Below are 12,381 nucleotides of genomic sequence, written 5' to 3' on the forward strand. Positions count from 1 at the left end.
AAACAGTCGAAGCCGCAACATATCCGCTTTTTAAATGTTGTACCGTATAGTTTTTGCTAAGATTTCTGTTGCAGTTCGTAGAAGTGTACAACGCGCTTTCGAAATGCTACTTGTTTCGACGCCATTTTTAGCAAAACTGGTCAAGCATAAACAAAACAAAAAATATTAACAAAAAGAGGAGAAAGAGAGCTAACACATACATACTCTCATTTCTCTCTAAGCTTGTTTGTTATTGAGCATAAGGGCCGCGAAAAAATTCCAAAATTTTAGTTGCCACCCGTTACAAGGTGATAATACCTTTCCAACAGCGTGATAGTAAACGAATCGGTTAAGTCATCTCCGAGAAACAGATGACTAAAATCAAGCGTCAAACTCACGTGTCGATTACCTGTAAAACCCGGAAAAACCTGGAAAAATCAGGGATTATTATTTTCGCTGGATAATCGGCACCATTTAAATTAATTCCAAATACGGCTGCATTGAATCATTACAATCCACGAAACGGACCTACACTGTGCTGCAGAAATATGGTACTCCAAAATCAGGATACGTCAGTAAATACTAGTATTTATTGTCAAAGCTTAATATACAATATTTTTGAAAAATTTAAATTATAAGGAATTGTAAAAGATTACAGCGTAATCAAGTTGTTTCAATAAAAGAACAGAAACGTCTTTATTTTGAAAATTACCGAATTTCTAATTGAAATTGTTTCGCATCGCATCGAACAGGCGGCATCGATGTAATGATGCCTAAGGTACTGCTAGTTTCAGTTGTTCGAGGACTAGCCTAAATATCAAATTACTTGCGGTCTAGTGCAAACTACACACGCATTATTTTTTCTATAGTATAAGGCATGTTATTCTATATTAACAACATCAAGCACAAACGGTCTAGATTCAGAGCCAGCTTATTGTAAAATGCTGTTGCTTTTTTTCTTCGCTTTTAGATAAATTTCCAAATCAAATCATTTTATAGGGCCAGAGACGCATGGAAAGGTAGATTTAAAAACATGCTCTTTTACAGACGATCTGCTTTTGTTCGGTTCAACATGTGCGAAAGAAAACGCACATCCGATGATCGGCCTTCTGTACGGTGATGCGTGAAATGATGATGAACACATGAAAAAATTAACGCAAGTGTGAGACTACAATCTAAGGAATGGGTTCATATAATGATCTCTCTATGGCATCCGCACACCTAACTTATCGATGACTATACACATCTGCGTCCATTTCCAGTGCTTGCAAAAATAGCAATTACGAGATTTAATGCAGCTGGGTTGTTAATTTATCATGTTAACGCAACTCCGATAGTGTAATCTAATAACAGTTATCTGGCGCAGGCATCTTTAGTAATGCGAAAAAACAACATAACTGGCCTTTTTCAAAAACATTTAAAAGGCTTTTGTAGTTTTCATCCTTGTTAAAACTGCTAGTTTTATGTTCAGAGTTAATAGAGAAATCACGGTCTGTTGCGATCTAGATATTGGATTGTCAAATATTATGCACGAGTATTTGTTAGCCATGTTTATCAAACAAGGTTTACTCCAGTGAAATTTTCCATAATCCTCAGAATTATGGGCATCTTTTATTTAGTAATTTGTTTAATTGGTCCAATAATGACAGTTAAATGCACTGTTCGATACAAACAGTTGTTGGGTGTCGTCACGTAATATGCGCGGTTTGATATCAACGACCTGATGCATGGCCGTGTGAAGTTAAAAAGAAAACCGAATGAACCTCCCGAAATGTGAGTCAAACTGAGCAGTTCGATCGTAACGCTTAATTATGCTTCAGTTTTGGGGAAAATATACAATATTGCCAAAAAAAACTTTCGCTGCGGTTGCGCTCAACCGATAATTGGTGAAAGTACGGTTGTCGATTCCGGGCTTGCATCTGTCTATGTCATTTGGGCATTGGCCACTCACAGCGATTGCTGTTTCACTGATAGTAACTATGATACCAGATCTTCAAACAGCAAAGGAACCAATTGCATTCGTTTTCAGTCGGCCTTTACGTAAGTTCAATGGACATTCAGTTATGATGTCTTTATGCTCCATGCATTTCTGAGCTATTTGGCTTCGAAAACTAATATTTGATTCACGAAAATTGCCCGAAAGGTACAAATTACTCAAGTCCATTTTCGTTTTTGATTTAAACGGTTCATTTTTTACAGAGAACTCTTTCTAAGGAATAAAATATTTATCTGATGAAGACAAATATCTTTTCATTCTGTAAGACATTGTAATGAAATTATCATGCAATAATTGGGGTAAGCGTAGACAAGTCCTAATCCCATTCGATTGAAAAACAAACACTTTGTTCTAACTGATAGAGCACGTCGAAAGATAATTAGCGGTCCAGACGATATTTTCAGCATGCTGCTAAATTCAGCCTGCATTCCTTTTCTTTTGCTGCGCTTTTCCAAAAAAAACTCTGTCACTAGGTATATAACAATACTGAAAAAAATGTAGCATTAATAGACTTTAATGTGTTAAACCTATTTTCATAAAAGTGTAAGTAATTTGCTGATTTTTATTCAATGAACATTAAAACCACTGCTTCTTCACTAGCACTAGCAAGATAAAAGCATAGATAGAAGATAGAAGCCCAGACAAACAGACGAGACACTCGCGTTAATTCCATCGTCCATTCAAAAACAACTTATTTTCCAAAATTCAGAGGGTTTGTGCACAAGACACGACCGCATAGGTGACGTAGGACCACGTAAGTCTCTTTGTAGCGATAGTAGGATGTATCCATGTATATAATAATACGATTCTTCATGTATACAAGCTACATCCGTAACGGTCATCAAAGTAGAAACATTGAATACATTCAATCCTCAACCGATTTTGGAGTTATATCCATGAATTGGTTGAATCTATTTTATTAAAACGAAACCAAGTTAGTAGCTAAACCAAACAGTAAATAAATTTGTATGATATGTTTCTACGTTGAATAGTGCTTTTCCTTTGGTAATCGGTAGACGGTACGCGCGAGTTTTTAAAAAAGTTGAAAATTTTGCGCAACTTTTCTGCGGCTTACAAAAGGATACGGATAAAGCATTTACAACCTGCAGACGTATTGGAAGTTGCAGAAAATGTCACCTGTGACCAGAAAACTTATTACCGTCATTAGTTGGTCGTCCGCAATGGTGAAAAATTCAACTTTTCCCTCGTTGACTGTGTTAATTATGGTATTAACTGGGCAAGAAAATATAATAAACACTTCAATCGTTGTGTGGCCCTTAAAAGAACCGATTGTTTGATTATCATAACTCCTGCTTGCAATAAGTGACCAGCTGCAAGTGACGTGGGATGCTTGCGGTCGTTTTGTTGTCGCGAGCAGCATATTTCCTGCCAATTCCAGGACTTCAGCAGCCACCTATACCAGCACGGCAACGAAATGAACCACCAGCAACAAGCGAACAAAACCACGAGGTGATCGGTCAAAATTATTTGATAAGAAGCGAACAATCAGATCAATCTAAGTTAAATAGAATTTAAATCTGTGAGTGAAAATTCCTCAAATCTTCACGAACACATGTTTCGTTCTTAAAAGAACGGTTTTTCAACGTGATATGCTGGAAATTTAAGTCTTCTTGGGCAGCAACAAAACAGTTTGAATGTTCGAAAAGACACTTCTCATAGCAGCGGTGACACGGGACAGCAATTTGTTTAACTCTTCGTTGTTGCGGATGGCCAGCTGCAAGTGACGATAATTCTGATCGTTTCGTTGTCGCGAACAGCATATGTCCTCCCAATTCCAGAACTCCTGTCGCTAGATAGTCCATCACGGCAGCGATCATTGAGTGCTCCAGCTCCAACACCTCGCTTGGTGAATTTGCATGTCTTCGTTACCTTATCCGTGGGAAGCAGCAACAGCTGAAGCTCAACAATTTTCGATCGGATTCTATAGGGCGTAAATTAAATACAATCATAAGGAAGCTTAACCCATAGCTTATATCGTATATATTTCTGTCATCCGTGCTAGGGAAGCACTGACGAGGGAAGGCAAAAATATGAAAATAATTCAAATTTTCAAAATCAATTCAAAAACAATTTTTCTAATTCAATTACAAAAACAAAATCAATAGTTTTCTATATTTTCAATATTTTCAATCGATTTCCCGATAAATTGGTGTAAATATCTGGGAAATCTATTGAAAATTGACTGAATTGTAAGCCGAAGCGTGAAAACGCGTTTCTACTTTGATGACGTCATTTCCAACAACCAATCACGAAGCGAGAATTCTGGTAAAACATAGGTTCATTATTTTCAATTTTTCAATAGTTCAACATCAAGAGTCCACACTTTACTTTATTTGGGTCAATTCTTAGAAGATTTTCCAATCGATTGGTGTAAGAATATTGAAAATCGATTGGAAAACCGCTGAGCTATTAGCGCTCAAAACCTTTCATTTTTCGTGACGCTCGCATTTTTCGATTTTTTGGAATGACACCCTATCTCAAAACTTGCCGTAAGACGTAGTCCTACGTCAAAAAGCATGTTTCGTAACATGGCCACACCGCGGCGCTTCGAGTTTTCAATATAAAAAACCATACAAGTGTAAACAACCAGTATAAAACCCTGCAAATGTAAAAAACCTACAGTATAAAACCCTGCAAATGCAAGCTACTCCGCAACATGCATAACAGAGGGTGCTAGTGTGCAAGCAAAATGTGTAGGACGATGGTTTTTAAAGGATTTTCTTCTATGTGTCATGTCAGTTCGTCAGTGATAGAAGCAATCGCTCTCGATGGGGGGTTGGAAAACACAATTAAATTCACGTGGACTTTTTCTAGAAATTAAGCACCTGTTACTACAGTATCACAGAACGAATCTACTTCTTTTTATCAGGGAGGAACACAAAAATCACCCTCTGGCATGGAAATATAAATCAATTTTCACTCACTAGCTGAAAATTCATCTTGCTGTTAATTTCATCCTAAACAAAGTGACAAATGTGCGAGGCAGAGGCACCAAGAACGCTTCAAGCATATTGAGTAAAAATCCATGCTAAATTGATGTAGGCAGCACTTGAAAAACACCAGCCCATAAACCAGCTGACTCCAATTTGGTCTTGGTGTTCGTACTGGTTAAATACAGCAATCCATCGAATAGGCCTTTGGGTGGTGCTGTTTGCTCATCGGAATTTCGCAGGTTTCTTCAAATAGCTATAGCTGATTTTTGGTAGGCGATAAGCCTTTTGATAAGCTCCTACAAAGTGCCAAAAATGTGCTTTATTGTTAGTTGCGCAACTAAGAAATTGAGGTGGGCTCACGCGTAGTACCACCCATTGAATTATTCGGGGGATTACTTTATGTAACTGTTATGGTTTGTATCATACAGTCGCGTTCGGCCTGCTGGAAATTCAAACCACATAGACACCAAAATAGAGAGAGCTTTCTGACAGCTCAAGCACCCACACTAGCGAACACGAAATACGCGTTTATATACATGATGTTTGCCTCATTTTGGGGAAGAGCTAACACCTGTTTGCCTCCTTTTTAAGCACCAACGCACACATAACTGAAAAGCTCTATTGTGTCGTGAGCCTAAAATAGCTGCAGCAACCTCATCATTTCTCGCGACTATAGCTAGTGTTTTATTCAGAACAAAATACACTCAGATATTCAGTTATCCAACCAATTGGTATGGTCTCGAATAAATGTAGTTTCAACGTAATTCATGAATATTGTTTAGGCTCCCGCTTAATAGGCCGAAACTACCCATACGTACCCAATACGTTTTTGACCTAGGACTACGTCTTTATTTACTATCGACCTTTTCGCGTGCGTAATGGCGGTTAGTGGGTACAACTTTCGGAGGACGTTAACATGCCTTTGGCAACTTTATTCACGTCGAGTTGATATTTCCAGCCTTAATTGTTGCTGCAGAACTTTCAAGCATACGTGAGCGGAGTTCCCAAAAGCAAATAAACATTGTCGAAAACTGTAATCACTAGTCGCCATTAAGCTCGCGAAAAGGATACTCGGACTGGGTTTGTGAAAACGAAAATAGAAGTGTAACTTTTGAATGAAAGATTTCAAATGCTAATAACTACTAAACTACTGAACGAAAGTGAACAATTATGTCGTTGGATAGATAAAATGGCCAGTATTTTTATAGGGGTGAAAGTGAGCAATTTTTAGGAGGGCGTACGAGGGGGTTCCTATACAAATGAAACGCAGATTTCCTCTAAGCTCGAAAACTAATCGAGCAACTGGAACCAAATGTGGCATGTGGGGGTTTCAGAAGACAGGATTTTTTTTCTATGGTGTACTGAGACTTCCCCTTCTAAGAGGGAGTGGCGGTGGGGGGTTCGCATACAAATGAAATACAAATTTCCTCATAACTCTAGAACAAATCAAGCAAATTTAACCAAATTTGGCATGCCGGGTTTTTGGAGGCAAGAATTTATTGTATGATGGTTTGAGACCCCTCATCCCCGTGGTAGGGGGATAAGGACTCTCATACAAATAAAACAGAAATTTTTGCGTATGTGCCATATTTTTTGCTATGTAACAAGCGGTAAACTGTGGAAGTAAACTAGTAAAACCTTCTCGAATCAAAAGACAATGAATCGACGCCGCTAACTTACGTGCTTGTTGCCATTCATGTCAAAAGAGAAGAACATTCGAATGGCATGTCATATTTGCGATGAATGTGCTTTGGTGTATATAACATTATATAACCAATGGCCCTTTTAAAGGCCACAAGCGAGTTAATCTGTGGACTGGTCATTCATTGCTATTTTTCAAAGCCACCATTGCAATGGAGAGAATATTGAATCTGAATATTTCGCTCTTCTCTTTTAAACATTCACTTAAACAATGGCACTCACAGATTCTTATAAACATACATATGCCAGAAATGCAGTTTACATTAGTCTTTGATCTAATGGTCTGATATAGTCCTAAGTCATTCTTTCGTACAACCCTTAGGGCTGTATACCTTGCAGTTTTTTCCTTACCCGAAATTTACGCGGAAAACGTTCGAAATTAAAATTGATTTTTAAGGGTTCAGTTATCTAATATCTTCGAGGTTTTAGAGACCTCATTACACCCTGTTGTACCGTGCTAATGAGCTTGCTCGGATGTTTTGTGCCATATTATGTTTAAGCTGAAAAAAGTTATTGGTTTTGACACGCCAAGCACTTGAAAATAAATTTAATTCAGCAGCTTGTAGTACAACACGTTTAGCCGACAGTAAGCGCAAGGTCATTTTTGATAAGATCATTCTACACGCAAAATAATCCACACGTCCTTTCCACGTGAATAATCACGTAATTTTTTCTACAGGGAGTGACGTGACTTTTAGTTGAACATTAGTGTAGAATACAATAACATCTATCTGATTTCCACGTAAATGCATACATGCTAATGCAATTTATGTTGAATGCACGTAAATAGTACGGGAAAAGTTGGATGGAAAATATTCACATAACTTTTCCTGTAATTTCGACGTAAAAATTATTTTGAGTGTATAGTAACAATTTTGCTCACTCTTCTTTATTTTACGATAATGATTGTGTTTTGTTCTAAATTTCCAACGTCGGCAGTAAATTTGTAAATAAGAGTGGATCATTGAAGATAGCAAGTTTTGCAGTGACGACAGCTTGGTTCTGGCGCTAGTGACATTAAATCGTCGAGCCTAGCGGCTCGTGCTGTTTCAAGCATTCGACTCTATTCAACTCGCTCTTGGACTACTCGTTGTCAATTTCCCAGGCATCGCAAATTGTCTTCGACCTGGACCTGGGCGAGCCATCCTGCACATCGGACTCCTCTGTCCCTTGTGCCGGTGGGGGTTGTTGAAGAGAACCATTTCGTCGCACTATCGTTCGGCCCATCGTAACCTATCGACTTTCGCCAGATGTACGATTCGAATCTCTCAAAGCAGTGCCTGTAGCTCGTGATTCATTCATACGCCACTCTCTGTTTTCATTTTGTACTCCGCCTAACATCGTTCGCAGCACCTCTGCTCGAACACGGCAAAGACACGGCTTCAAGCCCATATAGAAAATATAACTACCGGTCTAATGAAGGTTTTGTACATTGTCAGTTTCGTACGGCGGCGTATGCTGTTTCGTCGCAACATTTTGCGAAAAATCGATTGGATCGATTTTCCGTCACTGGTTCTCTTTACTAGTGTTGTTGACCGCAGTCACCAGCGATCCTAATTCCCCTCCTCATTTACTTCTTCAAGTTCACCTCCCTCAACGGTATCGTCCATGGACGGCGCGCTGTTTTGAACCTCTTTCTTCATGTATTTGGTCTTCGACGCATTTATTTTTAGCCCAATCCTCCTAGACTCAGCTTTCAGTCTGGCGTAAATTATCTCCGCTGTCGCAGAGTTCCTGGATATAATATCAAAGTCATCTATGTAGCCTAGGAGCTGGCTAATTTTAATAAAAATCGAGCCGTCAAATAATGAGCATTTGAAATAAATATTGTGAAGCTATAGTTGAAATCAACGAATCATCTCGAAGGGTCGCAGTTTGGCCATCACTGATATAAAGCAATTCAGACCCTTTTGGAAGAAGTTGTAATAACTTTATACATTTCAATAACATATCATGTCAACTGTTCGGAATTAGAATCATCCTCCAAGATGATGATCGGATGATCGTGCACTAATTCTTCAGTGCTGCGATGGGGTTTTGACACTTTCGATAAACTTTTTAAAACATTGTGTTTTAATATTTTTCCTTGAAATATAATAAAACATCCTCACTGAAGAAAGACGCATTGCTTGTGAATGAATGTAGAAGTTATATATTTCAGTCTCAAAACATGCTTCAGCCAGGTGATCGAATCTAGGTACCTTTCACGATGCTTTTATAGCCCCACAAACTGGTACAAATTTGAACTAAACGTATGCCCCTTACCAAACGGATCCGTGGTAGTGATATGATCGAAATAGTATTCAAACCCCATATAGCATATATAACTCTTTCAAATGAAATCAAATTTATTTCATATTCTGTCTTTAATGGCAGACCTAGATTACTGAACACATGTTGAAAATTCATGTTGATTTTTTTAAGGAGTTATGACGCTCGTAAAAAGATCGTTCAGTTTTTATTGGCCACTTGCCAGTCGCCGTAGCATATATTTAGATATTAGATTATTTTCTGAAGTAACCATTTTACTCATAATGTAGTCGATGAACCCCCATGAGCTAACATATCGGTAAGTAGCTTTGGAATGTAGTAAGTCTGCATTTTTTATCCTTCACCGTCGTATATCGGCAAAGTCTATAGTTGCACATTGCGTATTGAAAGTGGTTACGATTTATGCTGATTGCATATTCACTAAGCCCTGTAGTTTGCTTCTTCACGGTTATCTCAAAAACACAAAAACGTGAGGCATAATACAACAAATAGCATTTTGGGGAATATAATCTAGGTTGGTAGATTGAAAATATGTATAAAGCTCTACATACGTTGAAGCAGAAAATGAGTAAATTATAAATAGGAAAACCTCAGCTTTCGAAAAGGCTAGAATGCACTATTATTATGTTAATATTGAACGCGCCATAGTAGACTTCCGACCTGGTATTACGTCACAAGAAAGACTACTTTTGCAGCTAGCCAAAGGAACAAACACAAAACATGCAAACCTTCACTTTCAGTTCCATGTTATCGTCAGCGAATTTTGATATGAGGCGCAGCAATTATCACCGTGCTGTTTTTTATTGCATGCCAGCTGAAAGTAAGTGAACGTCCAGAAATTTTTGAGTAATTTCAACTTCCTGGTGGCTAACGGCAACTCATTTAAGAAGCTTGCTCTAGTATTTGCAACATTCGAAAAGTTTTGTTATCATACATTTGTTTGAACCCCAATTATATTTGTACTGTAGATCTGATTGATTGCAAACCGGAGAGTTAACGCCAAAATCATAATTTTTAATAGTTGAGTCCAGTAGCTATGCTTACTCAACTTCTTGGTGCAATATTCAAACACATCTCAATTTTTCAAACAAAACAAATCCCTTTGTGGGCATAAATTACAACAAAAGAAACTAAATTATGAATTCTCATTACAGGTGTGCAGAAAGTAATGGTACCAGGAACGTCTGTCAAATCCAGTAAGGAGGCGCTACGTCTGACTCGCATCTATCCCGGAATCATCTATTCAACGGCCGGAATTCACCCACACGATTCGAAGTCTATCATCGAGGAGCCGAGCACGTGGCACGACTTTGAAGTGATCGCTGGTGCTCCGGAGTGTGTCGCCATTGGTCCCTGCGGTTTGGATTACCAGCGAGATTTCAGCGAACCGTGCACGCAGAAGGACATCTTCGAACGACAGTTAAAACTTGCATGCGATCTACAGAAACCAATTTTGATACATGAACGATCTGCTCAGGAGGATGTGTTGGAAATACTTTCGAAGTGAGTAAACATTGCATACATATTGATACAGCCCAGTGGCTTGGAAATACACCAGCGCAGCGCAGTACAGTAAGGAAATGAATCGGTCTTGTTATCACGAAGAAGCGCTTTGGTTTGTTTTGTGATTCATTTACGTACAGCCAGGTTTCGCCTCATTAGCGATAACACGCCTTCTCTTGTAGCAGCCGTGATAAGACAGCGGTTGAATAATGTTGCTCTATATAATTACATTACATTAGCAGTAATTATCGATATCAACTCTTGGCTAAATGGGCGGAGAAGCAGAGTAATATTGAACTGCAGATTCGTAACACTTTTGGTATTAGGCTGTGTGTTATCCAGTTTCCTTATCTTGTTCCTTAATTTGCTGCAGAAGCTACGTGTATTAAAGACAAATTTAAATCTCACAAACCTAATCAGTAATTGGAGAAAAAGGATGATAAGAAAATATAGTCTAAAAAGAAACATGAAAAAATAGATTTTTTTTATATTTGACTTTTGAGTAAAACTTTAATTTAACGTTCCATTTTTTGTTTTTGACTTTTACCTTTTGAGCTTTCGATTTTCAACATTTAGCTTTTAACTTTAATTTTGACTTTATACTTTTGACATTTTACTTCCAACTTTTGACTGTTGATTTATTTTCGATTTTTGACTTTTGACTTTATTATTAACCATTTTTTAAATTTATGACTTTTATTTCAAATTTTGATTCTGCCTGTTGAATTTGAATTTTCGACTTTTGATTTTGGGTTTCGACTTTTTACTTTTTGATTTATAACTTTCAGCTCTTTGATTTTTGTTTTTTGAGTTTTGACATTTGCGTTTTAATTTTCGACAGTTGCGTTTAACTTTTTGTGTTTTGATTTTCATCTTCTGACATTTGGCTTATAATTTTAAACATTTTTAAGCTTTTTGATCTTTGGCATTTGAGGTTTATTTTTAAGCCTTGCCTTGCGAGTTCTTAAAAGTAGACGTCAAAAAGTTTTCGTGCAGTTTTTCTCTATACTTCAAATATAAATGGAATTATTTTTCAAAATACCATTATTGGAAGATCGATTGAAGAAATTAACGTTGGAAAAGTGTCATTGGCAGAGTTTCGAAATAGGAACACGAGAAGCACGAAAATTACCGCCAATTGGAAATCTGACCTAAGGACATTCCTCTGGTTAGAATTGATATCACGGAAGGAAGCACATTTTAATGGCAGCTGAAGATACAAGGACTACTAGGATACTAGGGGTAATGATTTCATCAAATTAGGATCCAACTTCGAATCAGGTCAGAAGCTTATCAGGTCAGGAAACTTATGAACGAGAGCAATATTTTACAAGTTTGGGGTCTCCTATTTCCCGGTTGATATCAAGAAGAGTTTTCGTTTTTCGGACATCGCTTGTTTCGGAAATTCGTAGCTAGTGAACCAACGATTACGAGTGGATTTTCTGCACTAACTTCAAGCTCTACATATAATTTTTGCAGGATTAATTTTTATATACCTTTGATAGCTAAGCTTATAACTATCTATTTATGGGTAGCTGGCATGTTTTATCTATTTCCATAGAGTGAAATAAGGCGCTATAACCTCGGCCCATTGCAGCTTGGCTTGTGATTAATGCCATAAGTTAATCCCCGAGGATCCGGAGTATCACTTAACCTTTATGAGCAATTGATACTTCCAACGTGTTTGTAATTAAAATTACATGCAAATATAGGAACGGTTGCTACTGTTGTCCCCGTTTCTTCCTCCTCTGTAGATCCAAAAATGAATCGTCTCTGCGGCAAATGTTGCATAGTAGGTCTAGCTAACTTAATGTTTATTTTGCAAATGTATGTATTTGTTTTATAATTGTTATATTATTATGTTATTGCCTTGCGAGTTCTTAAATTTTATATTTAACAACTAAATTTTGACGAGATGTTGAATTTTTACCTTTAACCCTTGATGTTTATCTTTTATTTACTTATTTAAAATACAAC

General features: G+C 37.5%; 1 protein-coding gene across 5 annotated transcripts in view; it reads left to right on the top strand.

The window, feature by feature from the left end:
* Window positions 1-12,381, top strand: part of LOC128741382 (3'-5' ssDNA/RNA exonuclease TatD) — a 28,807-nt gene that overhangs the window by 12,910 nt on the left and 3,516 nt on the right. For all 5 annotated transcript variants that reach the window (XM_053837165.1, XM_053837168.1, XM_053837166.1 and 2 more), the window contains one exon: window positions 10,056-10,404. In XM_053837165.1, coding sequence (XP_053693140.1) covers window positions 10,056-10,404 — 349 coding nt within the window. The remainder of the gene's footprint in view (window positions 1-10,055; window positions 10,405-12,381) is intronic.

This window comes from Sabethes cyaneus, chromosome 3, assembly GCF_943734655.1.
Source record: "Sabethes cyaneus chromosome 3, idSabCyanKW18_F2, whole genome shotgun sequence".
Taxonomy (NCBI): domain Eukaryota; kingdom Metazoa; phylum Arthropoda; class Insecta; order Diptera; family Culicidae; genus Sabethes; species Sabethes cyaneus.